A 27,899-nucleotide genomic window follows, 5' to 3' on the forward strand; every position below is an offset into this window, starting at 1 on the left:
ATCGTAAACAGGCTGAGTAGCAGAATCAACCAAATCAGCTCAACTTAAGTTACACTGCCCTAATGGGCTACATTAGGTTAGCTCAAGGCTACGTGACTCAGCCCACCTCGTTATGAACAATTCTCTCGTGCACAGTACTTTAATAAGCCACAAATTCACGCAAATGCACCCGCATTTAGGTGCAGCACAAATGAAAACGAAAATCAGGCTACCTCGAGCGTGCATATATTAGTGCATTGCATTCTTGAATAACTCTTACCAACTGGCGTTTTGGAGCCGACACAACCCATTTCTCTGTTGCACTCTGTAGCCTACTGTCTTAACCCCTCTCCGCCTGCAAGCGGACAAACCTGAGCGTACCTCATCAACTGAATCCGCTTTTTCCTCCTCCTCGCTCCTCCCTATCGCCCTCCTTTCACTTGTCTTCTCTCCGAGGCTCCGCCACGATAAGATGTGTAGTTCACTGGGTGGAGTGACGTCGAGGGTGGGGGGAAGTCCAGGTTCTTCCGCGTTTTCACTTTGTCTCTTGATTTCCTTGCCAGATTAAATGTTCTAGAAAATATTCTTCGTGTAGTTTTTATCTCACGAGGTTTAAATTCATAGTTTGTTTTACACTCATCACTATACGTCACCGGTGGAAGGAACACAGTGCCCGGGTTTCAGAACCGCGATGAGTGGACAGCGCTCGTGGCAGCGGGGGCATTGGTGTCTGGCTCAGATGTTGAGGGGGTGGGGGGTTCCCCGCCGCTCTGTCGCAGTCAGTGGAAACCAGCACGGTGTTCTCGTCACTGACAAGCCCCGCTTTCTGCTCGCGCCCTGCGGCCGTTCCGCTGTAGAAAAAGTTGGAGAGTTGTGATACAAAAATCCCACGTTAAGGCGGCCTTTATAGCATCACCTCCCCTTGCTCGTTTGTTTCTCCCCAATGAAAGTGGAATTGGATCTGATTGGACGACGTCACAACGCTAGGACCAACCTATATCCAAAATAGGTGGTGTTTCAAGCGCAGGTAGGAAAATAACAAGGTAACAACGGATCAATTAGGCTAGAAGTTGCGTATTCCTGCTGTGCGATAATCGTGAGTTTCACACGAAGAAGGATGTGAAAGGCGATGTAATACAAATGTTTCATAAAAATGATATGCAGTACTAGTCTTATGGACTTACTTATAACATTATGCGCATCCTAATACATTGAAAACATGTTGAATACTTTCCCTAGAATACCTCCTAGTGTTCTCTCTTCTTTAAACGCCCACCCTAACGCTAAACATAGACCGGTAATGCTGACCCACGTGCCCGTGTCTTTCCAATGAGCCTGCCATTATCCGTTCACCGAGTACGCTTGGGGGAGGCTCATGTTCAATATCAAGGACAAAAAATGGTGCAAAATCACACTTTGACCCAGAAACCCATCCACATATGCAACGATCAAACATGGAGACGCTACCTATAACGTTACAACGTTTGTTCAGCACCATGGACAGGGACCACAGAGAAACGCAGTTGATATTTTGAAGCCTCACAATTATCAAGTACAGGATATCTCCATGATGTGGACCGCCAGTGAGACAGGAGTATTGACGTATCAATTCATGCATACTGAGATGTGGGAAACGGTCAGTCTCTCGTGCTTTCTCTCTCTCTCTCTCTCTCTCTCTCTCTCTCTCTCTCTCTCTCTCTCTCTCTCTCTCTCTCTCTCTCTCTCTCTCTCTCTCTCTCTCTCTCTCTCTCTCTCTCTTTCACACACATACAGAGACACGCGCACACACACGTCCGCAAAGACCTATCCTCTGCATGCATGTGGAACAATTTGCAGAGGGGGGTCTAATTGACGCATTAAGACAAATAAAACAAAGCCAGCAGGTGCATGGGCATTCTAATTAGGCCCCGCCGCGGTAGCGCTACCTTTTCCATCCTGCGAGCAACGGAACATTTGGGTCGATTATAAAAATCACTATCTCCGTTCATGCGCATCCTCACTTTAATCTGTATATAAGAGGAGCAGTTTGAGCTACATTTCAACAGTTTCACAGAGAGGCGAGCGTAGGATAACCTTTTAGGAAGTTGACAATCTCAGCTTTGAGACTTTATTATAAATGACTCACACGGGATGCGATTGACAACTTATTACATTATTATATGTTGAAATATCTCCCCTGTGGTCTAAGCCATTTTCCTCTTGCAGCTTAATGTACGCAAGCATGCAATTTGCAGATAGCCCTTGCCGGTTTTCTTTAGCCCTGTCATGGGAGTTCTATTCCTGTTCTGCACACGTTTACCCCACGCCACATACCCAACACACCCCACCATTGCGCTTTCTGCCCCGCTTTCGTAACCCATAAAAGTTGCGGCAAGCTCAACGGAAGTCACACGAACAGAGCCCAGGCTGCCGCAGAGACAAACTCCTTTGCTTTTATCGCCACCAAACGGCCTTACGGAGACCCTGCATGCAAAACCTGTGGATCCGGACACCTGCCTGTTGCTCGTTGAGGCTCTGTGGGGACGCTTCAGGTGGTAGAAAGCAGTTTGCGACTTCGAGGGCGGCCTTACACCAAAAAGCAATTTATCATTACAAGGCGACGAGTACAAACTGGCTCAACTGATAGGTGGGCCTATCTTGAGATTGTCAAACGGTTTATGAGCTTATACGAAATGGCAAAAGGTCCCTTCATGTTTGCCTTGGCAGACAAGCTTAGAGAGCGCTAATACATGGTTTTATAATTCGACATAATAGGCCAGTTACTGCACGCGGGGTAGTTGGTTCTATCAGAAGAGAAAATGACAGCCCGAGGCCAGGAGGAGCGCGAGAAGGGTCATAGCACTCTTAATGGACTAAACCCCGCAACAGCTGTAGGAAATAATTACCATAATCCGTCATTATGGGGACGAAAATAGGTGATCTTTAAATATTTTGCATTATTAATGACCCTCTGTAGCCTGTACTAATGTCATCAAACAGAGACGCCCCTTCCTCAATCAGCAATGCGGATATTGGATCGGGGAAATCAAACGGGGTCCAAAGCGATGAGGTAAGAAATTATGACATTAGTCAATGTTAGCCATGTCGGACCCGTTTAAGTGAAATGAGCACATGAAATGTTGTCTGTGTAACAAAATTAAAGCATAAAAAATATATAGATTTTCAGGTAAAATTTTTCCACACAATGGAGAAGTGTATTACAGAATTTTTACATAGCAGATATATTCTCTTTTAAAATTAAAAGCACAAACATAACTTAAAATGATTTCTAAACGAGATTCTGATCGGCTATATCTTTACACCTTCTCTCGCTCTTTCTCTCTGTCACCCTCCATCCATTCCTCAGTGCAGCCATCCAGCCAGCACAGCTGTCAGTAGAGCCATCAGAAGGGGCCTCGAGGGCCCACAGGTAGAAGCTGTGTTCCTGACAGTTGTGGTGGTGCTACCCTGGGGGGCTTTGGTGGGGAGGCCGGGGTCCAGGCCCCCCTGGCAGTGCCTCAGGTCTTTCCCCACGCAAGCAGCGTATGCCAGGGCATGGGCGATGTAGCTCTGCTCCTGCACCCCCTGGAGGAGGTGGGCCATGGGCCCGCGAGCCAGAACAGCCACGTCTTCGCCTCCATGGGTCTCTGTGTCCAACGGGACCGCCGACAGCTGGACGTAGTCCTTCGTCTCTGGCAGAGAGAGATGAAGAGGAGAAGAGTACAGCGTGGATGAATCAAACAGGTGAGACTTAGTGAGGCAGAACATGTCACAGTCAGAGAGGAGGGGGTGTGAGCTGAACTGGGGATGACAGACAGGGTCTCCCTGGAGCTCAGTGCAGGGGGGTGTGTGTAGTAAGATTCCCCTCGGACTCATCTGTTCCACCCTGTCTGCTTCCTCAGATCAGTCAGTGGAACCAAGAAAGCAAAGCACTTCAACCCCAGCCCAGCGTTGCTGTTCAGCGGCTGTTATAACAGGCCAGGGACGCTACCAGAGACAGAGGACAATTTTTACACAGGCTTTTTGAAGACTTTAACAGCAGGAAGAGTCCCACAATGAATACAAATGTTTTCCTTTCTTACTTGTGTTGACATTGCGGATGTCCGGCCGCTTGTTGTTGACTACTTTGTACCCGGGCCCGTTGCCGTACATGAGCGTGGTGAAGGGGAGAACGTCCTTCGCCCACAGTGGAGACTTCCCTTGGAGAGAGGAGGACGCCACGGCCATGTTAACAACATAAAGGTGCTACGTACACACACACACACACACACAGACAAGTGCACACGCACATGCAGGGCTGAGAGCAGTCCCCAGTTGAGGTAGCGGTAGAGTCCCTGCTGATGGAGTACTCAATGTTTCAGTGGCGTATTAATCACCCAGCTGGGGGGGGGGGGGGGGTGGAGTGATGTAGTGAGAGAGAGAGGATGAAGGGAAAGGAGGCGAGTGTAGGATAGGGGAGAGAGAGGGGCAGACGTTACGAGAGGGCGGAGGGAGAGAAGGATGAGCAGAAGAGGTGAAGAGGAAGGGATGGGGGGAGAGAGAGGAGAGAGGCTGGAGCGAGAGGAGGAGGAGGAGGAGGAAGGGATGAAAGACTGAGAGGAGCTGGGAGCTGTTTGTTTTCCCCTCCGTGACGACGGGGGGGAGGAAATGTCAAGCCGCCAGGGGCGTCTGGCAGACGGAGACCCAGGCAAAACCAGCCGAGCACAGAGACCAGCGCCGCCACCTCCGATGACATCACTGCCATGTCACCTAGGGAGGGGGGTGGGGGGGCAGAGATGTGCTGGCAGAGTGGGAGAAACGGGATGAGATGTGTGTTTGTGTTTTTGTGTGCGTGTGTGAATCTACAGTGTAGTGTGTTGGGGAACCAATCAATTTCAATATGATCAATGCAGCAAGATCAATTGCCTCCACTCACTGTTCCGTTACATCTTGTGTGGAGACAAAATGGTTTACCCAACAAATCAGTCAATGTGTCAATTTGCTCTCCATGTTTATGACACGGAAAAGTCAGAAGGAAAAGATGTCATGACCCAGTATAGTGTCTAAGATCGGAAGGGTTTCCCACAAGGTCATTCCTTACCCAGAATGCTGTTCCCTCTGAAGGGATATCCATTAAAAGTGAAGGCATGGGAGTGGTCAGCCGTAACCAGGGTGAGAGTCTCTTTCTCATCTGTCAGTTCCAGGCCCTTAGCGACAGCGTTGTCCAAGGCAACCGTCTCATGAAGGGCCATGGACGCCCTGCTGGCATGGTGACCCTGGTCAATACGCCCACCTGCCTCGCAGAGGGAGGGGACAAGCAGAACACTGGTCACCCATTGGCTGTTGGTGGTGCCCGTCACTCTAAAAGACGGTTTTCAGCAAATACACTGAAGATAGTTCAGGATGAAAAGAGAACTGTGTTAAAAAGAATAGAAAAGAAATCAATGACCAGATGCTCAAAAAGAGAATATCATATAATAATCTTATAATATGAGAGAATACAGTACAAGATCTCACAATCAGTGAGGCTCAAGGCTAAATTAATAGAAATGTACTTAAAAATGTCTTTAGAAAAACATTCCCATATTAACTACACATAATACTGTAATTACATTTAAAGAACAATCCATGACTTTACATGTAATGTTACACGTGTGTTGTCTTTTTTTGTCACACCGACAGTGAGAATGACGTGTGTGTGTGCATCACCTCAGGGTAATCAGTGATGCTCCAAGATCTAGCATAGTGAGTGTGTGCACCATATGTTCACATCTATTTTTAACCCTGCGTGTTATATTAAAGCTATTGTTCAATACTCCTCTGAGGCAGTATTTAACGGGGGTAGGACGAGGAGTGCGGGTGGGGGTGGGTCGGGAGGGGGTGCGGGTGGAGATGGTGGGGGTGCGGGTGGAGATGGTGGGGGTCGGGGAGGGTTGAGAGCGCCCAGTGCGGAGGAGCAATGCGTCACCCCGAGGTGTAGCACTACAGCCCATCACACTGCGACAAACACTGCACATACGTGTCCCTCTACCAGATACACACACACACACACACACTGCCGCAACACACATTGCCCTGACTACGCACCTCATTCACAGGCTGAAACAGTGCCACTCGGCAAGCCGGGGGAAAACGAATGGTTTATTAAGCTCAAATCTATACATAGAGCATTGACCTAATAGAGAATCAAAGGGCACATATAACGACTATTGTAAAATCAATAGTTGGAACTATCAATTGATCTGGGCTGTCAAGAGAGTGTCTTCCATTGGTTAGTCTGTGCAGATTTATATGAATCGATGATTTGATTGGCTGTAACGAACATCAGGTGGCCTGGTTCAGGCTCAAAGCCTTGGGACCAGATGGATTGATGGCTGTGTGGGTTCAACTGGCACTTTGATTCCCAGCTTGATTGACAGGTTAATGGGCCAACCCCCTTCCTCACCTTCCACCAGCAGGAAGAAGCCCCTGGGGTTCCTGCGGAGGATGCGGATGGCCTTCTCTGTCGTCTCGGCGATGGAGGGGTCCATGCGGGGGTCTCGCTCCACGTCAAAGCGCAGGTCTCCAGGCTCAAACAGAGCTGGGAGGAGGAGGGGAGATGCTCATCAAAACACACATAGAGCGTATGCACACTTGAAGCACACACACATATGAATATGTATGTGAATGTGTACGCGTACAGACACACACAAATGCATTTGAGTTTTGATGTGGCAGAACAAGACTCTCTCTCTCTCTCTGTCCCTCTCTCTCTCTCTCTTTCTCTCTCTCTCTCCCCCGACAGTTTTAAATGAGTAGGCCAGTGTGACGTCCTTCACTGCAGCCTGAGAGGTAGTGAATGAAGCAACACTACACCATCTGCTGTAGCCCACTGAGAAACCAAGGGCAAATGCTCCAGCGTGGTGCGTGTGTGGCCTTCAGGTTTCTCACAGGAAGGTGTGTGGCCTTCAGGTTTCTCACAGGAAGGGGTGTGGCCTTCAGGTTTCTCACAGGAAGGGGTGTGGCCTTCACGTTCCAGGCTTGATGAGGATCGGAGGCTGAAACCACCGAATGACTCACCCATCAGGTAGTCCGTGGTGTCAGGGTTGACGGAATCAAAGTCGGTTCTGTTCCACACGTAACGAGCTACCTGTGGTACACATGCAAGGACACGTAAATCATCAGGAGGGGACCCACTTTGTTCTGCTCGTGTTGCAGATGCTGCTTGACGTTTGTCGGATGACTCACTTTGTTTTCGTAGTAGCAGAGTTACTTCTACCATTCAGATGTGTTTTCGAGTGTGTTTTCTTTGGTGTCAAGGTCTATGTGTTTATGTGTGTCATTGTCAGTATCTCATTGTGTGTGTGTGGATTTTCGGGGCTGGGTGTGCGTGTGTGTGTCTGTGTGTGCGCACCTTCCCCAGTTTCATGTGCTGCCACTCCGCGATGAGGTTGCGCCCGTCCTCTCTCCTGCCCCTGGAGGCCAGGTCTCTGGGGTACTCAGGGTCCATGGTGCCCTTAGGGGTCATGTACTTCCTTCCCCCGCCAATAATCACCTGGACACACACACACACACACACACACAAGCAGAGACACACACACAGATTTAGAAAGACATACAGAAGAATCCTCTAAGTATTTTAAATTGTATTTTACTGTATCACTGCCATTTCCAACCTTTTCCACTTTTTTTGGCTCAAAATTTGTTGAATTTCAGAAACGAAATTTTGGGGATCAGACTTTTTTTAAACATTGAAATAAATTAATATTAATATTTTAAAGAGGTGAATTCCAAATCAACAAATTCGGTGGTGTTTAAATTTCAATATTAAGTATTCAATGCCTATTAAAAATCAAAACATTATGTCACTGATTTGCTTCCATACGGAAATGTCAGTTGTTCTTTCGTCAATGTGCCAAGCGTAACTATTGGTGTTTCGGATTAGTAAGAATTTTTATAATTATTTATCCACAGTATATATAAATATTTATATATTTATTCATTTTGTCATACTCTAGTTTTCATTGGTTTGGCGGCCCACCTGTATTACCTAAGCGGGCCACTAGTGGGCTGCGACCCACAGGTGGGGAAGTCTAGACCCTACAGACAGGATTAAGGTGTTGATTTTAGACCCTACAGACAGGATTAAGGTGTTGACTTTAAACCCTACAGACAGGATTAAGGTGTTGACTTTAAACCCTACAGACAGGATTAAGGTGTTGACTCTAGACCCTACAGACAGGATTAAGGTGTTGACTTTAAACCCTACAGACAGGATTAAGGTGTTGACTTTAAACCCTACAGACAGGATTAAGGTGTTGACTTTAAACCCTACAGACAGGATTAAGGTGTTGACTTTAAACCCTACAGACAGGATTAAGGTGTTGACTCTAGACCCTACAGACAGGATTAAGGTGTTGACTTTAAACCCTACAGACAGGATTAAGGTGTTGACTTTAAACCCTACAGACAGGATTAAGGTGTTGACTTTAAACCCTACAGACAGGATTAAGGTGTTGACTCTAGACCCTACAGACAGGATTAAGGTGTTGACTCTAGACCCTACAGACAGGATTAAGGTGTTGACTCTAGACCCTACAGACAGTTGAGTTCTAGAGTTCAGATTCTTACATCTATATCTGTGTTATTGAGCAGCTGGGAGGCGATATCCAGACAGCCATCTTTCTTGGCAGCAGCGGGCATGTCAGCGTCGCTGTACCACTTGCGGCTGGCGCTGTGGGCGTAGGTAGCGGCAGGGGTAGCATGCTGCACCCGCGTTGTCGTGACGATGCCAACCGACTTGCCTGAGATGGAGGGAGAAATGATGGAAGGGATGAAAGACGAGGGAGAGCGCTAAGGAGAGTGTTTCATCAGTCTTTGACCACACTCGCTGTCCTTCAAGGCTGGTAGCACATGTAGAATGGTGTGTGTGTGTGTGCAATGTTACCCATTATATGGTGTTGAAATTAGTTTCTTTACGTTTACTATGTGCATAGCAAGCAGTTAATCAGTTTTAATGCTTTTCTATTGCCCCTCCCCATTCCCCTCAACACCATCTCCACACACACACACACAGGCACACACACACACACGCACACCCAGGCCAAGGGAAACCTGCGTCCTATCAGTCTGCTGTGCTGGGGTCAGGGACGTGGGGTCCTGTGTTATACGATATTTATTGCTGCTGATGACATGGGAACATGATAATGACTCAAGGTGAAGTTGAGCCATGTGCATCATCAGCAAGGCTGCAGGAGAGGAGGGTAGGAGAGGAGGAGGGAAGGAGGGTAGGAGGGTAGGAGAGGAGGAGGGTAGGAGAGGAGGAGGGTAGGAGAGGAGGAGGGTAGGAGGGTAGGAGGGAAGGAGAGTAAAAAGCACCGATAACAATAGCTAAGCTTGTATTCCTTGTCCGCTGGTTTCATTGAGGTGAAAGGCAGTTTTGGTCAAATCACTCAAAACAACACTTAACTCCTTGTTTTCCTGCACTAAAGAGCAGACATCAGCACATTCAGACCCCGAGGCTGGTCAACCCCAGCACATTCAGACCCCGAGGCTGGTCAGCACCTGCACATTCAGACCCCGAGGCTGGTCAGCCCCAGCACATTCAGACCCCGAGGCTGGTCAGCACCTGCATATTCAGACCCCGAGGCTGGTCAGCCCCAGCACATTCAGACCCCGAGGCTGGTCAGCACCTGCATCTTTGGCCCACTTGAGGATGGAGGTGACCTCGTTGCCTTGCTGGGACTTGCAGATCCCGTTGCGGGCGGCCGCACTCACGCCCAGCGTGTTCAGGTTGGTCTTCACACCACACAGGTAGGCTGTGGCTGTAGCTGCACTGTCCGGAATCTGGAAGTCCACGCTGTAGGTCTGCACACACACACACACACACAGATGCAGAGACACACACACACACACACACACACACATGCAGAGACACACACACAGATGCAGAGACACACACAGACAAACATACACATGCAGAGACACACACATACACACAAACACACCACGCATACACACACAATATAGTATCATATACTACATCTAAAGTGTAATATGATGATATTCAAGACACACACATGCATATGTAGTAGGCATCACATCAACACATGAATCATTTTGAACAGGTAGAGTCCTGGTGTGCATGCATGAGCTCACATCTCACTCACACAACATACTGTATGCATATCAATACTACACACATCCCTGCCTGTGCCTGCGCGTCAAAGCAATGATTTATGAAATCATGTGTGTGTTTGAATAAGAATACCTGTGTGCGTGTGTGTGTGTGTGCATAGGTATGTGTGTGTGTGTGTGTGTGGATGAGCAGCATGTCAAGTATTTCAATGTGTGTGTCTCTGTGTGTGTGGATGATGTATATATAGATGGATGTGTGTGTGTGGATGATCTTTTTCAACATGGATGTGTGTGTGTTTATGCGTGGATCATGCAATTCAACATGGATGTGTGTGTGTGTGTACCTTAGCCAAGCCCACGTATGGGAAGGTATCCATGGTCATGATGGTCTCCTCTCCGGTCTGGTTCAGCAGCTGGCCTTTCAGGATGCGAGCAGCAGTGATGGTGGTCACACCCATACCTGCCACACAGACGGCCCAGTGCACAGTCAGACTCCACTGGTCCAGACAGCTCTCAACCGCAGGCAGGCGGACACTGGGAGGTTGGTGATGTCACTCACCGTCTCCTAGGAACAGTAGGATGTTCTTGGCCACGTTGGTGTTCAGCTTCCTGTCCAACACCGCCTGCAGAGACTTCTTGGCCTGCGATCTCCAGAACTCTGGGTTTTCCTCCTCCACTGAGCCAGACAGACATTTACATTTACATTTAGTCATTTATCAGACGCTCTTATCCAGAGCGACTTACAGTAAGTACAGGGACATTCCCCCCGAGGCAAGTAGGGTGAAGTGCCTTGCCCAAGGACACAACGTCATTTGACATGGCCGGGAATCGAACTCGTAACCTTCTGATTACTAGCCCGATTCCCTAACCGCTCAGCCACCTGACACAGTGTTTTGCACAATAGCATTTATTTCTGTATTATTTCTATTTCAGCTACAGCCTCATTCAAGCAAACATTTGACTTAAAGCTTGAGCTTAACACTGCGCATACTGGGCTTTACTTTCAGGGATATTTCTCAGTGTGTGTGTGTGTGCGTGTGTTTGACATCAGAGGGAATGAACTCTCTACGGACTGGTCTCTGGTCCAGCTCTGGAAGACTCGTAGTCTGCTACCCTCACCAAGTCTTTCATCTTCCACCACTGGAGACAGAGAGCGGTGCACAGGAGAGTATTCTTATCCACTGATCTCTCCGTTACGTAACGCCCGAGGCGTTAGTTAACAGTCATTCTTTAGTTGTTGGATTTAGGAGAGAACACACTAAATGAGTTCCTTAAGTGTTTTCTGCTGGTCGATGTGAGACGAAGATGAGATAACCGTCTCCTGGGTTCAGGTTAGGTAATCTTTTATTGAAATGTAAGTATTCAAGCTAAAACCATCGTTTTATGAAACAGTTCTACCTCTGACAATAGAAACATGTGCATTCTGAAAAAGTGCAAGAGATTAACTTACTTAATGACTGATGATTTTGAGTTTATTTTAATAAAAACAACTAATAAGAAAATATGTTTTCTTTTTATAACATTGTTCTTTTCCTTACCTTTGTCAATGGTCAAACCCAAACCCAATAACAGACACAGGCACAGACTGGACAGGATCTTGGTCTCCATGACAATGTCTTGTGAAAGGAAAGGAACTGTCTCTGGTCAGAAAAGAGAGAAACAGGGAGTTTTAATCTGACCCCGCCCTCCCCCGCCTGTCAATCATGTCATAAAACACTGATAGGCACCGTGGGCCTGTGATATCAGAATAACCTCACAACTGTCAATCATTGATTTGAATCAAGAATATGTGCACAACACACACACACTTCCCCTATGAAAAAAATTAGCAAGCGCTTAAAAGTCTTACAGAACAGATAAAATATTCTCACAAAAATTTCAGGAGATAGCCAATGCATATTTGATATTTGCTGTCCCTAATCCCTGCGCATCAATAATAAATATTATCTCCAACACACACACACACACACACACACACACACACATCTATGCTAAGCCAGCACCTCTGAACATCAGCCATGTATGCCATTAGCCATAAACAAGCTGTAGAGCTGAGCACAGATCAAAGCCATTTTAAAAGCGAGCTGGAACAGTGGCCCCCCGTTGGGACCCGAGGGGTTCAGCGCATCGACGTTGCACCAACAACCGACCCCAAAACTATTTACATGCTCACTCGGATCCTAAATGTCTTTCTGAGCGAGTTAATGACTGATAGAGCACGTTTACGGGGATCGTGCCTTTATGTACTGGAGGTAAAATGGAGGGGGACATAGATCAAGGTGCCGCTGCACACACACGTTACTAACATGTGCTCTCAACACAATAACAACCCAGCCATTCTAGTGACCTTGTGTATGTAGATTTGTTGTTTCAGTATCAAGTGGACTTGATACTGAAATCGTACAAAGCCACACAGTGTAAAGTTCAAGTTTATGCCTGAAGTGCAGATGAAGTGGTTGACTCATTCTCACAAGCAGACACACTGTACAAACACACAGAAACAGCTGAAGTATATACAGAGAAATATATAATGTGATGGCACCCTCTAGTGACTGAAACAGGAATCATCTCTTGGTGAGGTGGTGTGTATGGCAGGGAGAGTGGGCCCTGGTTCAGCCTGGACCCAAATCATCCATCATCTCATGGGTTCTGTTCATTTTCCAAAAATCTTCACCTGTCAAACTCCCACCCAATCACACGCCAGAGGCTCAGCTGACGTTGAATCCGATTGGCCCAAGGGTCCCTGTCGAGGGTCCGCCCACCTCTCACCATCACCTTGGAGATAAAAGAAACATGCTCTGTACTAATGCTCCATTTTTGGTCCAATCAGTTAGCTGGGTTTGAGAACTAGCTGGCAGTGAAAGGAAGCTTAAGATAAGAGTCCCTGCAACTGAAGACTGTGAGTGGAGACAGGGCAGCTCCTGTAACAGACCAGATAAGCCGATAACAGAGACAAAACAGGCTTCCAGGTAAAATTACAATGGGCTTCAATTGTGGCAATTACATGAGCTTTGTAGGAGGGTCTCTCAAGAGGGTAGGGATGAAGCAAACTGATCTGGATCCAGAGCTGTAAGGAGCTACTGATTCACCCTACTTGCCTCGGGGGGAATGTCCCTGTACTTACTGTAAGTCACTCTGGATAAGAGCATCTGCTAAATTATTAAATGTATATTGCAGTCTACTAAGTCTAAAGCTGTACATTCCTGCATTTCACAAATGTACAATGCAGCGCAAGTATTTAGGACACTACACATTTTTTCATGATCTCTGCAAGTTAGCTGAAACAGGTGTTTCTGGTTAACCCCCTCAGCTACACTGGGTGCTGCACAAGAAGCAACCTAGACCTGACAGGACACAGCACACTATCACCCACACCACAGACCCATCCCATCGACCCGCACCAATGCCATGTCCAAGTGGCAGTACATCAGCAATGCTGGGATTGGCTGAGAATGACACATTGTACTGACAAATTCCTCATTCCACAGGAAAAGTGATACAGTAGAGGCTGTCAGTCCTGTTGTGTTAAAAAAACAGGGCAGCGCGAGAGAGGATGCACCATGAGAACAGACATGCTTATGAACTCAATTTTTATTTGCAATGTTCTTTATTATCTTTTCCAGTTTCAGATGTGAAAAGAGGCATTAATTTTTCTTAATTAAATATGTAATAAAGAAAAGCAAAAGAGTATTTACACATTCAATTAAATTGTAATCAATAACTTCGGTGGATAATTACAAACACCTTCTGCTAGCTGAGGAGAGAAATATAAATACAGGAGAAACCAACACTGTTTCAGAAAGAAAAATTACATGGCATTACATTAGCACTTTTATTTTGAAAAATAAAACAGAACTCCTTATTTACAGAACTGTCCTAAAATGCATTTCCACTCAAGGAAGCAGAAAAGGCCTTAGGATTTGAACTGTTAACTTTGCCTTTTTTTGTGTTGCCTTTAAAAGTTGATTCATCTATATAGCTTTTTCAAGTTTTAATATTGATTTTATGTTTCTAAAATGCACTACAGGTTTGTCAGAAGGCCTCGCCAGGCTCTCAATCCCTTTCCCGCCCCATAGTTTGTTTGAAGTGTTGGAGAAATGCCAAAGCAAACGCGTGTGGGGTTGCGGGGCGTGGCCGTTATGGAAGCATTGAGCGCCCCCCCCCAAAGCAGCAACAGGTCCATCGCCCCTCTCGTCCTTCTCCCGCATCACTTCCTGTCTCGACAGTCTACAGGAAGCTAGGAGAGGACCCCAATCATTCTACGTCTGAAATGTCCATGGACGATCCCAGCGTGTCCATTTTTCAGCTTTAAAAAGAAACGCACTCCAATCATTCTACACCCAAAAAGAGAGCAAACCAACTAGGTAAGAGCATCAGGTAGACCATACACACAACACATGATGTCATCATGTCTCATCGACACGACGGAATCAAAAAATATAAATGTGTGAGCAGCTTTTGAAAGTTTTGTCTGTTGGGGATTGTCTTTTGTCAGTTCTTGGGGTTTGTGAAACATCTTGAATAGGTGTTGCCGTCGGCAAGGTGACGCACCTTTATAACAGGAGGTAAAACCTGAAAAAACACTGAAGGGAACAGCAAGCTCAACATCTCATTACGAGTAGCACGCTAATTCGCTTCTCAATTTTAGTTCCAAAACAAAATAAAGCACAGAAAAAAAAAAAAGGAAAACGGATCTGTAGTACAATCTCTCCCAGTTTCTCCATTCTTTTGTTGTTGTTGTGTTTGCGCAGAAGGATTTTGTAGTTTCAAACAGACCCCATTTCAAGGATCATCAAAACCGTTGAAGCAATAACTTTTTTTTTTTTTTTTGGTAAATCCTCTTCGGGTCCTTCCAGAGGCGCGCCGGTGGGCGGGGCCAAGTCCTAGCTGTTGTCTGATTCGTCCTCGGCCTCACGGAGCCAGGTGAAGAAGGCGGTTACAGACTTGAGGGCCACGCCCTTGCCCTGCTGCTCTGCTGGGTCCTTGCTGGACTCCCACTTGTAGAAGGCCTCCTCTTTGATTACGTCCTCATCATACAGCGTGTCAAAGAACATACGCAGCAAGTCTGGAGAGACAGAGAGAGACACAGAAGGGGGATTGGTAAACATGCACACAGTAAACCTCAGAGAGAGTTTATCCTGGAATGGTTTCAGCCCACTGCAGTGTCTCCATAGCTAATCTAGCTGTTCCACTGCTGTCTAATGGTTTATTACTGACCAAGTTTGAGAATTGGGTTTCCAGAGGTACTTAGGAACGCACTATCTAGGACTGTCAAAGACACTGATGGTCTGTGGTGGTGATGGAGGAGGTAGAGGAGATAGAGGAGAAGGAGGTACAGGAGGTAGAGGAGAAGGAGGTACAGGAGGTAGAGGAGAAGGAGGTAGAGGAGATAGAGGAGAAGGAGATAGAGAAGGAGGTAGAAGAGGTAGAGGAGAAGGAGATAGAGAAGGAGGTAGAAGAGGTAGAGGAGAAGGAGATAGAGGAGAAGGAGGTAGAGGAGATAGAGGAGAAGGAGGTAGAGGGTCACTCACTGGCAGGTTGCTCCATCTCCACCAGGAGGGCCTGCAGGGCGTACAGAGCCTGCAGCTCCTTCTGCTCGTCACTCAGGTACTTCTGCAGCAGCTTGGCCCTCTGGCCCAGCTGCGCCGCGTCCACCTTGTACGGGGTCTCACCTGCGGAGGGGACAGGGTCAACACCAGACACCCTACCACACCTGGAGCCAACTGACAGTCTCCAGTGAATGGAAACCCCCTGCGTGTACAAGGGTTCATGTCACGTGTGTACGCAGGCTTAGAGAGAGCGAGAGCGAGCGAGAAAGAGGGTGAGAGAGAGGGCGAGAGCGCAGGGTTACTCACAGATGATGGCCGACTGGCAGACAGAGGTCATAAGAGCTCTCACGATCACGTTGGAGGAGAGCTGCTGATCATCCAGGTTAGCCTGAAACACAACGTCACAGTCAGGGTCGATTTCTTTAGAAACACAACAAGCACAAACACTAAAGTGAGAAAGTCTCTCGCACCTCAACCCAGTCGAAGATGCGCTGGTTGTCTGCCCGGTCCTGGATCAGTCTGTCCAGCTGCAGGGCCAACTCCTCCAGGCTCAGCCCCTTCAGGCTGCTCCTCTCCACCTCCTCACCCAGGGTGAACTCTACATCCTACAGCACAGACAACAGAGAGGAGCCACACAGGTTCAGTCTCATCTGATCATTTCCTCCTCTGACTCAGAGAGGGAGGAAGTGGTTGGTGGTATCAGAATCTGGTTTTATTCGCCATGTAGGTTTACACAAACACGGAATTTACTGTGGCCAGAAGGTGCAAACAATAAACATATATGGATCTTAAATCAAAAGTAGAAAAGTTTAACTAGTCCTAAGCACTAAACAATCTAAAAAATAAAACAATTAGTAGTTCTCTTCCTTGGATTATAACAGGTGTAACCCTGAGGGGATGTGACCTCACCATGTCTGTAACAAATTTGTTGACATCCTCGTCTTCCGGCAGGAAGTCCTTCCAGTTAAGTCCCGCCTCCCTCCACATGGCGCCCACCTTCTTATGGCTCTGAGGAGGAGGATTGAAAAACGGGATCAGATGGGAAGAAATGACAGCACGAGCTGTGGCTTAAACACATCACCCTTTTCCTCTCGACAGGCAATGCAGTACTTACCAAAGTAAGAAATTACATCATAAAAAGTTACAAATCTAATACATTTTCTTTCTTTTATTATTGTATTGTGTTATGATTATATCAGAGAGAAGTTCTCTTATGTGGAGATGCAACACTTGCAAAAGCTGAGAGGCTGGGAGCTCACCATTGCTTTACAGAGAAGCTGGAGGATTTGGACCAGCAGACCTCCAGCCATGCCCTGGGGAGTAAGAGGCTTGGCCAGCTCCCTGCAGGGGTCAGGGGTCAACACCAGGACAAGGGTTATTCACAGGATGCCATGTGTGGAGCAGGATGATGCATGTTTCTGCCATTGAACTAATGAGATAATGCCTCAACCGAAGCCTGGGACTGACCTGAAGAGCGGTCCCATAGGGATGCCTCCTTCGTGCAGCATGGGGGTGATGAGTTCAGCCAGGTACAGCCAGATGTGGGGGATGTCTATGGCCATGTCCTCGGCCACCTCCAGGATCTCCACAAGCCTGTACAAACCCACGTCAAGTCAGCATCCTGCATGAACCACATCCAGGCTCCAGGCTCCCCTTTCCTGTTACCCCACCCCCACCCACCCTTTGTAGTACTGCTGGGAGGTGAGGGCTCCAGCCTTGATGAGCTGGTGCAGCAGGAGGCCCATGTGCTCTCTGACAAGGGGGCTACGCTCCAGGGTCGACTCGATGCCGTTCCGCACAAACACAAACAGCAGCTGGCCGCTGTTCATCTCCTGCACACACTGCAGCGCCTCCTGCAGATCCGGAGAGGAAGGAGGAGTTAGACACAAGTAAACATGTATATGATAAACACAAGTAAATATGTACATGTTATTTAGTGGCTTTGTATAAGCTCGGCTCAGCAAACTAGGCTTTTGGGTGTAAATTATATATTGTGTGATAATTGCTGTGATATATTGTTTTATTACTGTTGCTTGCTTTTTTCCACAGGTACACTTGCACTTATAGCTGTTCATGTTGTTTGGTTGTGACTTGTTTAACTACATGCTCTTATGGTTCTTCCCTTTGGCACTTACTTTGGTTGTTCACAATGTGTGCTTCATGTTTTGGCTACTCGCGATGTTTTTTGGCTATCTTGTTGTTATGATCAGTGACCTATGCACTTTGTAAAGCTCTCTCTTGGAAGTCGCTTTGGATAAAAGCGTCTGCTAAATGAATAAATGTAAATGTAAATTATGGTGGTCCCACTGCAATAAACCACACAGGAGTGTTTGAGAGAGAGAGAGTGTGTGTGTGTGTACCTTCATGTCGTTGATGTGGAGGTACTCCTCGATGATGGCTGTGGACTTCTTGTCCAGCTCCTCTTCGCTCAAGGCAGGCTTGGTCTGGGCAGGAGGAGGGGTGGGGGTGCTCTCTCTCTTCACTGTCAAACCACACACACACACACACCTTCAAAATGGCCGCCTGAACAACTCACATCCTGGCACCTGGCTCCCCCTTTTTAACCCTCGTGCTGCCTTCGGGTCACATGACCCAAAGGTTCATAACGAACCATCGTTGTGTTTACCCAATACAAAAACAAATAAAAATAATTTTCTTTTAACCATTCCAATGTGGGGGGTCTGAGACAGCCCGACAGTTAAAAGAAAATGCTTCACTTTGTTTTTGTATGAGGTAAATTTGTCACAATACGAAGGTGGGTCACAATGACTGATGGGTCAGAATGACCCGAAGATAACACAAGGGTTAATATCAATATTTCGGAAAGCATATTTCATCATAACATAGATAAATGAACAAAAAAATAAACGTTATCCACTGTTAAATACTTAATAATATGTTACATAACAGAAGACGTTCACAGGATCAATAATAGCAAGGAGGATCCTGGTCTATTGAAACTCCTCTGGTGGTGATGACCCACCGCTCTCTTTGCTGCGGGCACGCTCTCTGCTGCCTCGCTCGTCCGTCATGCTGGCCACGCGGCGGACAGGGTCAGCCCCGCCCCCTCCGCCACGCTGCTCCCGGTCGCCACCGCGGCCCTCCGTCTCCCGGCTGAAGCTGCGCTTGGTGACCTGAGGACGGTTCCTGTCCCGCTCGCCGCGGTCGTCGCGCCGGTCGTAGCCGCGGTCCAGGCGCTCGGGCGCCCGGTCGTAACGCTCGCGGCTGGAGCTGTTCCTGTGACAGCAGGGGGAGGGGTTGTTTAGACGGGGGTGGACGGGGGGGCTGGTTAGGCGTTACGAAAACAGATCAACGACAAAGGGGAATTTACACTCCCTAAATGTAGCAAGCTACTTCCTGTTTCACCACTGAAAATATATTTAAATGTCGCTCTGTGTTGGCTAAACTTAAACCACACAGACAGGAACAAAAGTGACAGTTCGGTGCTCTCAACACAAGACCTCGGCTGGTGAGCTTTACTATGGAACCGGTTTGAACTAGATTTCTTTAGAGTGGGTTAATTGTTCAGACCTCTGAGGTACTCTTCTGTCAGCGTCGGATGAGAGTCCGGAGGAGGCGGCCTGCTGCAGGGCCGAGAACCTGTTACTGGCTGCAGGGCGACCACCTGACTCCTGACCTCCAGGCACTGAGGACCATCACATACACACCACAGTTTACAGTCTGACCTCCACCAAGGTGCTTCACTATTACCATGCTGTGTCTCCTGGTGGAGGAGGAGGATGGGGGCTCACCTGGTTCCCCGGCTGGTTTGGCCCCCGTGCCTCCACTGCTTCCCTTGCCCCAGCTGCCCCACATGCCCTTGCCCCCAGGGGCCAGGAGCTGGTTGTTGAAGTCCAGAGCTCCAGGCTACAGGAGAGATGGAGGCAGGGGTGAGCATGAGCAAACTAAATCACAGGGGTAGAGTGGAACTGCTGGTGGAACCACAGGGCCCGGTCGACAGTGGGAGGCTCTGGGCTCGACAGTGTGGTTCTGTGTGCTCGCGTCACAAACCTTGGTGATCTTGCTGAGCCGGGAGGTGTCGATGGGTCGGTTCTTGGTGGTGATGGGCACCGTGTTCCAACCCTCGTCCTGAGGCTGGTTCTCGCGGCCGCGGGGGGTGTGTTGGCTCCCACGTCCCCCCTGCCCACCTCTCCCTCCTCCTCCCCCTCCACCACCACCACCACCTCCTCCTCCTCCTCCTCCACCACCTCCTCCACCACCTCTGTTGTCAGTCTTGGCGAAGAACTGCTGCTGGACCTTGATCTGCTCTCGGTGTTCCTCCTGCTCTGCCTCCTTGTGGATCTGGTCGATGGTCTTGGGGCCCTGGTCTCCCCTCCGGGGAACCCAGGTGTTCTGGAAGAGAGAGAGAGAGAGGCAGGGAGGGAGGGGGAGAGAGGGAGGAGAGTTTTTCTTCAGACAGGGTGGCTCCTGGTAAAGTGCCAGACTGCAGGGGGAGAGGCTGTGTGTGTGTGTGTGTGTGTGTGTGTGTGTGTGTGTGTGTGCCAGCTAGGAGGCAGCTGACCCTACGTTATGAACTGTGTGTGTGTGTGTGTGTGTGTGTGCCAGCTAGGAGGCAGCTGACCCTACGTTATGAAACCTCCCGTCACTGCATCTTTTAGAACCTCATCTGTCCAGCTCACATGTAGAGCTGCAGGGAGCAGGCCTGAGGACCCCGGCCCTCTGCAGGGAGCAGGCCTGAGGACCCCGGCCCTCTGCAGGGAGCAGGCCTGAGGACCCCGGCCCTCTGCAGGGAGCAGGCCTGAGGACCCCGGCCCTCTGCAGGGAGCAGGCCTGAGGACCCCGGCCCTCTGCAGGGAGCAGGCCTGAGGACCCCGGCCCTCTGCAGGGAGCAGGCCTGAGGACCCCGGCCCTCTGCAGGGAGCAGGCCTGAGGACCCCGGCACTCTGCAGGGAGCAGGCCTGAGGACCCCGGCATTCTGCAGGGAGCAGGCCTGAGGACCCCGGCCCTCTGCAGGGAGCAGGCCTGAGGACCCCGGCACTCTGCAGGGAGCAGGCCTGAGGACCCCGGCACTCTGCAGGGAGCAGGCCTGAGGACCCCGGCACTCTGCAGGGAGCAGGCCTGAGGACCCCGGCACTCTGCAGGGAGCAGGCCTGAGGACCCCGGCACTCTGCAGGGAGCAGGCCTGAGGACCCCGGCACTCTGCAGGGAGCAGGCCTGAGGACCCCGGCACTCTGCAGGGAGCAGGCCTGAGGACCCCAGTCCTCAGGCCTGAGGACTGGGGTCTGAAACAATCTGACTGAAACAATCCAGGCTTCATGTGTTCAGGGTACTAGAGACTTATTCAGTCTGGAGCCAAGATTCTGAATATAGTCCACACTAAACACGTCTAGTACCATGGCCTTCTTTGGGTCAAATACGAGGTCCTTGACAACTGAATCTTTGCACTGCATATCTGGGCCTTAGCGTGTATCTGCCAGCCTGGCTTGACATGCCTCACATGGCATGTATGAGAGAAAAGGAAGGGATAGTCAGCGAGCCATGCTAAGGTGCGAGACAGGTTCCAAGGCCACCTGCTTTCAAACACGTCGTACGTGGCCCTGGAGATCAGGGTTCAACCAAGATTAGATTGCTCAGTGACAAGTTTCCTCTCTGTGTGTGTGTGCGCGTGCGTTACCCGTCGGAGATCCAGCAGGTCCTGCAGCATGAAGCGGATCCTAGACGAGGTCTTCTTCTCTTTGATGATCTTCTCCATCTGGTTGAAGTACTGGTCCATACGAGGCTGCAGACACACAGAGGTCGACCTTAGACATTGCAAGCGCATGTGTGTGTGTCAGAGGACAGAAAGCCGTCTTCCTCCCTCACCTTGGCCTTCTCGAAGTCCAGGTCCTTGCCGATGGTGGACAGCAGCCTGCTGAGGCACTCCAGAGACTCCTCGTCATGGTTCTTCAGCAGCTTGACGATGCAGTCATGCATGATGGCCTCTGTCAGCATCTTCAGCTTGAACAGCTCCCCGATGAATTTGATGTTGCCCAGGGAGCGCCGGCGGGCCTTGTCCTTGGCCTCCTCAAGCTCCGCCTTCAGACGCTGCTTCTCCTCCTGCCGGCAGGAATTGCGGTCACAGGCGGGGGACAGGACACGGCGTGGCGTCGGGGAGGGAGATCGAGAACATGGTTAGTGGTCCTGCTGTGTCACTCGACAGAACCACCCCGAAACAACGCCAGGAGATTCAGCCAAGAAGATGCGTTTGAAGTAGATCTAACCCAAGCTAAACCTTGCCTCATTGTGTTATATACGTGAGCTAAACAAACTGCACACAGGGGGTTTCGTACCGAGGCGGCGGCGTCCAGCTCCTGCTGCTTCTTCTCGAAGATCTCGTCGTCGTCCTGGTCCTTCTCAAACTCCTTCTGGCAGCGGTTGAGGAGGAGCTTGCGGAAGTTCACAGTGGTTCCTGGCTTGTCGGTGGTGGGGACTTTGAGCTGAGGGGAGGCAGAAGGAAACCAAACAAATCTTTAGGCAGAGAAGACTAAAGAAAGAAATGCGTTTGTGAGAGGAAATATATTTCAGGGATGTTTAAGGTGTGGTTGGAAAGCTTAACACTGAAAAGTTCACAGCTTAGTTTTAAACTAGGTGTGTGTGTGTGTGCGTGTGTGAAGTGGAGCCTCAACCTAAAACGTACCGGGTCTCATTCCAGAGATGCTCTCACAAACATTTCTCATGTGTTTAATCACACACACACACACACACTTCCCCTCTCTCCCCCCCCCACCACGTACCCCCATAAGGCAGCGGCACATGTTGGCGTACGCCACAGAGAAGTTGGGCTCCGAGATGGCCTTCTCGAAGATGAGGTCAATGACCCCCTTCAGCCTGTCCTCCGTGTCGATGGTCATCTCCTGCACCTGCTTCATCAGCTGCTGGAACATCTGCGGCGTGAGCTTGTTGAGCACGCTCCTCACGCGCTTGAACAGCTCCTGGGTCTTCAGCTCCTCGGGGTCGTTCTCCTCGTCCGGGGGGGGGCCGCCACGGCCCGCTGCCTTCTTCACGCCGGGCTTCCAGGCCTTCTCCGCCTTGTTGAGCTGCACGTCGTTGTTGAGGGACATGCTGGTGATGATCTTGCGCGGCTCTTTCCTCTGACCCTGGTGGGAGCCCCGTGGACCGCCCATACCAGACTGCTGTGGGGGGGAGGGGGGTTAGTAAAATAACGTGAAGAAGAAGTGGGAGGGAACAGAACATGTCAGCCAATATCAACACACTGGCCGCTGGCATGGTCAAGTATGACCCGAAACGACTCGAGAAACTAGCCATTAGGGCTGTCCCCGACTAAGATTTTCTTTGGTCGACCAAGACTCGACTAAACACTTCTGAAAATCGACTAATCGAAATTTGAAACGTTGCCGCGCACCGTTTTAAGAGATAATATGAAAGAAATGTATACGTAAGAAGGGAGATTGACAACTAGACAAACGTGTCGTGTCGTGTGCAAAAAACAAAACAAAGCGCAGATTAACTAAATGGAAAACAGTAGCAGCTTTTCTTTTAAATTATATATTTTTACAGTTGCTTTATTTGTCTTCAATAATATAATCTACAATTTCTGTAGAACATTCCCGCTTGTGTTCAATTGTGACAAGCGGGAATCAGATCTCACACACGGCAGCTCGACTAAAAAGAATCTTAGTCGACCAAGAGCATATCGACCAGAAAATCGACTAGTCGACTGAGTGGGAACAGCCCTACTAGCCATCATGTTACTCACCGGCCCCCTGCCCCCTCCTCCTCCTCCACCTCCCCCTCTTCCTCCTCCACCGCCGCCCATGCCAGGCCGGCCCAGGTTACCCAGGAAGGAGGGTGTGAAGTCGGGCCCGCAGTTCATCCCTGGCAGGCGGCTGGGGTCCAGCTGACGCAGAGGGGTCTTGTTAGCCTGGAGGGGGAGGGGGGAGGGGGGGAACAAGCAGAGGAACCAAGGTGAAACCAACCTGAACAACAGACAAACTGAAGTGTACCAAACGGATTTGGAGATGTGGGAACCAGCGGAGGGCATGGAGAGGGGGAGGGGGGTGTACCTTGTCCAGGACCACATCACTGATGTGGGGAAGGCCTTCGGGCTTGCTGAGGCTGGCGGTGCAATTCTGGAAGCGCAGCAGGAACTCCCGGTCATATCTCTTCTTATCTTCCGGGTCGATGGGTTTCCAGTGCTCTGCAGGGGGAGGGGGAGTTAAGCATTGACACGTGGAGCCTCTTATCACTGTGACCCTCCCTGAAAGTGGCTGTATTCAGTGGAAAAAGCAAGATTACAGAGCCCTCACATTTGCGCTGAACTGAAACTTAAGAGCAGAACCAGAAGAGAATAGAAACTCAATTATGCTTAAAAGGTCTTTTCAGGAAGAAAAAAAAAAATGGAAAAGAAGATAAGGATTAACTAGAACACACAAGCGTGTGCAGCCACCCACACACCCACCCCCACAGGCCAAAGTCCAGGAAGTGGGACTCACCCCCTTTGTACTGGTACTTCAGCTCTCCTTGTTTGGGTTTGATGTTCTCAGCATCCAGCTTGTCCTCCTTCTCCTCCCAGGTCTCGTCCACCTCGTCAGCGGCAGGTGAGGCAGCGGAGGCAGGGGTCTTGGCCTCCTCTGCCTCAGGGGCGGCGGCAGGGAGGGGCAGGGCCTTCTCCACCTCAGACGGGCTCTCCACCACCTGGTCCTGAAGGGGGGGGGGGGGGGGGAGGGGGGGTTAACTACAGTCCTGTCTAAACTCTCTGGATGAGGCCTGTCACCCCATGTCTAACCCAAAGACCCATTTGAATTTGCACACACATTTGCAGACACACGTACCTCAGTAAAGGCATCGAGGAGGTCTCCTACAGTCTCCTTCTTGTTCAGCTCCTTCATCTTCCTCTTCTTCTTTGGCACATACACAGCAGATGCTAGAACACACACACACACAGAGTCAGCCATCTGTACACTCCAGATATACAGTTAGGTTTTCTTCACTGGGCCACAAAGGTCAGATTAAGGCCGAATGTGGAGGAGGTGTCAATCTTAGCAGGAAGTCCTGATATTTCACAATGATTCATTATCTTGAAAGGAAGGACAGATGCTTCACAGAAACTGAGAAGCTTGACAGAAACTCAGCATCTAAAATGCCAGACAGAACACAAGACACACATGGAGACAGAGAGAGACAGAGAGAGACAGAGAGAGACAGACATGGAGACAGAGAGAGACAGACATGGAGACAGAGAGAGACAGACATGGAGACAGAGAGAGACAGACATGGAGACAGAGAGAGACAGACATGGAGACAGAGAGAGACAGAGAGAGACAGAGAGAGACAGACATGGAGACAGAGAGAGACAGAGAGAGACAGACATGGAGACAGAGAGAGACAGACATGGAGACAGAGAGAGACAGACATGGAGACAGAGAGAGACAGACATGGAGACAGAGAGAGACAGACATGGAGACAGAGAGAGACAGACATGGAGACAGAGAGAGACAGACATGGAGACAGAGAGAGACAGACATGGAGACAGAGAGAGACAGACATGGAGACAGAGAGAGACAGACATGGAGACAGAGAGAGACAGACATGGAGACAGAGAGAGACAGACATGGAGACAGAGAGAGACAGAGAGACAGACATGGAGACAGAGAGACAGACAGATGCTGACCTTGCATAGAGGAGTCCCCGGCGGGGGCGAGGATGTGTGGTGGGGGTGTGTCCTCCCTGTCATCGGCAGCAGGGGGAGGAGCCACAGCGGCGGTGGTTTCGGGGTCCTCGGGCGCCGCCAGCACAGAGCTCACCGTGTCCACCAATGCCACCGTCTCCAGCACAGCAGAGATCACCGTGTCCACCAACACTGGGGGGACTGTCGACTCCACCACGGCAGCCACGGGCGCGGCAACCACGGGCACGGCAACCACGGGCGCGGCAACCACGGGCGCGGCAACCACGGGCGCGGCAACCACGGGAGCGGCAGCCACGGGAGCGGCAGCCACGGGAGCGGCAGCCACGGGAGCGGCAGCCACGGGAGCGGCAGCCACGGGAGCGGCAGCCACGGGAGCGGCAGCCACGGGAGCGGCAGCCACGGGAGCGGCAGCCACGGGAGCGGCAGCCACGGGAGCGGCAGCCACGGGAGCGGCAGCCACCGGCGCGGCAGCCACCGGCGCGGCAACCACCGGCGCGGCAACCACCGGCGCGGCAACCACCGGCGCGGCAACCACCGGCGCGGCAACCACCGGCGCGGCAACCACCGGCGCGGCAACCACCGGCGCGGCAACCACCGGCGCGGCAACCACCGGCGCGGCAACCACCGGCGCGGCAACCACCGGCGCGGCAACCACCGGCGCATCCACGGTGTGGTCCACCTGGGGCTCTGCGATGGGGCTGGCGTGGCGCTCGGTCAGGACCCTGCAGGGGCGCTCCGGGTCCTGGGGGAGGGGCAGGGGCAGGCCGTTAGGGAGACGCAGCTCCTCCGGCTGGGCGATGGGCGACTCTAGAGGAGCCTCCACCTGGGGGGCGGAGGGGATGCTGATGGACAGCACCGCCAGCTCCGCCTCCTTGGGCTGGGCGGGCACCCCATTAGTGCTGGAGGGCAGGGCGGAGGGCGGGGCTTGGCGGAGAGGCTTGGCGGACGCCATTGCTTCCTGCTTGAGCTGTTTCACCTCCTCCTCCTTCACCTCCACCTTCGCCACAGGGGTCTTGGAGAGGCGGGTGGGGAGGGGGGCAGGGTAGGCTGGCACCGAGGGGTCCAGGGGGGTTGGGGAGGGTTCCCGGGGTGGGGGTGCATCCATGACGTCGGAGACTTGGCTGCTGGGCGGGGGGTTGGCGAGGGCAGGGGCGGTAGTGTCGGCCAGGGGGGTGGGGGGGACCTCCAGGGGCAGGGAGGGGGGAGGCGCGGAGACGGCCCTGCTGGGGGGGATGATCTCCGGGGCGGGCTCGCTCTTCACAGGCTCGGGGGTCTTCGACGGGGGTGGGGGCGTCGGGACACCTCTGTCATCTGGGGAGGAGTCGGACAGGGGGGAAAAGACATCGTCATGACAAGGTTTGAGAAGCTTGACGCATTCTAGAAGCCTAGACCTACCTGCTGTGGGAGTACAGATAGCTGAAAATGACCTACACATCCATCTGTCTCAGAAGAACTTAGGCTACACGGTAGGTCACCTAAATGACCACACACACACACAATCCCCCCTACTCCCCCAAGTTCTCCGAAATAGTGAAATAAGTATCACTAGTATCACGATGGACCAAACTCCACCAGACCCTAAGCCGTGTTAGGAGGCATGGTATTCTGACCTGGTCTGATCACCACAGGCGCAGGCGTTGCACTCTCACCGTTGGCCTGGGTTAGCACCGAGTCATCTGGTATCTGATGTGTCCAGGACAGACAGGAAAAAAACAAAACACACGTCCTTAAGTCACAGCATGACTGACACAAAATGGCAGCTGATCAACACTTGTGGAGCCAGTTACAAGAGTATGAATCAGATGTGATGGAGGAGGGGGCTGACCTGGGCAGGGTCATCAAAGACGTGCGGCGGTGTCGGGGTGGAGCCAGTACGACCACCTGACATGATCTCCTCGGTGATGTCTCGACCACCCTGGTTAGGGTCACGTATTCTGATCTGGGGGGAGAGAGGGAGGGGGGGGGAGGGGGCATGAGTCGTATTCGGTGGAAGGCGGGGAGAGGATTGGTATGAGTTTTATTTGGGAGAATGCAGAACGGGGGGGGGGGGGGGTAGCAAGAATTACATTTGTAAAAAGAGTGAACGAGAGCAGGAGGGAGAGAGAGGGGAGCGTGTGACAAGACAGTCTGAGACAAACAAGTAGCCCACCCTGGCCATCTTCCCACTTTTAGGAAGGGAAGGGGGGGGGGGGGGGGTAAAGAGTTGACTCGTCACAACTAACGGCTTTCAGATGATGCAAGGGCCCGTCTTCCTACCCTCTCTCTCTGGCAGCAGGGCTGGGCCTAGCAGCATGCTAGCGCTAGCACCATCCCCTGTTCAGCAGAGCCACACACACACACACACACACACACACACACACACACACACACACAAACACACACACTGACAAGACACCAGCCAGAACGGACAACGCTGTCCAACACAGCCACATCGGCTCCACTGGATGTCTCTGCCAACTCAGTCGAGTCGAGTTTGAGAGAAGACAAACTTTTAGGTAACTTTTCAGCTGAGTTACCAAATGGAATTCCGACTTCTAGGGGGGAGAAAAAGAAAGAGACGACGAAAAACAAAAAAGCTTGCGCATAGTCACTCATCTGACCCAGATCTAACAGAATGCTTTCCTGTTTTGTTTAACTAAAGAAGCTTT

General features: G+C 50.6%; 2 protein-coding genes across 2 annotated transcripts in view; both read right to left on the minus strand.

Moving 5' to 3' along the window:
• Positions 1 to 3,073: 3,073 nt before the first annotated feature.
• On the minus strand, positions 3,074 to 11,661 carry alp3 (alkaline phosphatase 3). The gene is made up of 11 exons (XM_067247001.1): positions 11,592 to 11,661; positions 10,613 to 10,729; positions 10,398 to 10,513; positions 9,609 to 9,783; positions 8,548 to 8,720; positions 7,331 to 7,471; positions 6,997 to 7,066; positions 6,383 to 6,517; positions 5,039 to 5,230; positions 4,041 to 4,157; positions 3,074 to 3,650 (listed from the first exon to the last, which is right to left on the minus strand). Exons 1-11 carry the CDS (start codon positions 11,659 to 11,661, stop codon positions 3,322 to 3,324), a joined length of 1,635 nt encoding a protein of 544 aa, XP_067103102.1. The 3' UTR covers positions 3,074 to 3,321.
• A 1,949-nt stretch (positions 11,662 to 13,610) lies between these two features.
• LOC136951333 (eukaryotic translation initiation factor 4 gamma 1-like) overlaps positions 13,611 to 27,899 on the minus strand; it is a 28,762-nt gene continuing 14,473 nt past the window's right edge. The window contains exons 9-32 of the mRNA XM_067245687.1: positions 27,077 to 27,190; positions 26,862 to 26,934; positions 25,234 to 26,562; positions 24,395 to 24,486; positions 24,056 to 24,263; positions 23,627 to 23,760; positions 23,320 to 23,484; positions 22,337 to 22,735; positions 21,893 to 22,039; positions 21,426 to 21,659; positions 21,238 to 21,342; positions 19,614 to 19,955; positions 19,355 to 19,469; positions 19,134 to 19,248; positions 18,586 to 18,839; positions 17,963 to 18,084; positions 17,283 to 17,455; positions 17,070 to 17,195; positions 16,862 to 16,943; positions 16,512 to 16,610; positions 16,073 to 16,207; positions 15,909 to 15,990; positions 15,585 to 15,725; positions 13,611 to 15,118 (exon numbers count right to left, since the gene is read on the minus strand). Of these exons, the coding sequence (XP_067101788.1) occupies positions 14,937 to 15,118; positions 15,585 to 15,725; positions 15,909 to 15,990; positions 16,073 to 16,207; positions 16,512 to 16,610; positions 16,862 to 16,943; positions 17,070 to 17,195; positions 17,283 to 17,455; positions 17,963 to 18,084; positions 18,586 to 18,839; positions 19,134 to 19,248; positions 19,355 to 19,469; positions 19,614 to 19,955; positions 21,238 to 21,342; positions 21,426 to 21,659; positions 21,893 to 22,039; positions 22,337 to 22,735; positions 23,320 to 23,484; positions 23,627 to 23,760; positions 24,056 to 24,263; positions 24,395 to 24,486; positions 25,234 to 26,562; positions 26,862 to 26,934; positions 27,077 to 27,190 (4,968 nt within the window). The 3' untranslated portion in view covers positions 13,611 to 14,936. The remainder of the gene's footprint in view (positions 15,119 to 15,584; positions 15,726 to 15,908; positions 15,991 to 16,072; positions 16,208 to 16,511; positions 16,611 to 16,861; positions 16,944 to 17,069; positions 17,196 to 17,282; positions 17,456 to 17,962; positions 18,085 to 18,585; positions 18,840 to 19,133; positions 19,249 to 19,354; positions 19,470 to 19,613; positions 19,956 to 21,237; positions 21,343 to 21,425; positions 21,660 to 21,892; positions 22,040 to 22,336; positions 22,736 to 23,319; positions 23,485 to 23,626; positions 23,761 to 24,055; positions 24,264 to 24,394; positions 24,487 to 25,233; positions 26,563 to 26,861; positions 26,935 to 27,076; positions 27,191 to 27,899) is intronic.

The sequence above is a fragment of the Osmerus mordax genome, chromosome 11, assembly GCF_038355195.1.
Source record: "Osmerus mordax isolate fOsmMor3 chromosome 11, fOsmMor3.pri, whole genome shotgun sequence".
Taxonomy (NCBI): Eukaryota; Metazoa; Chordata; class Actinopteri; order Osmeriformes; family Osmeridae; genus Osmerus; species Osmerus mordax.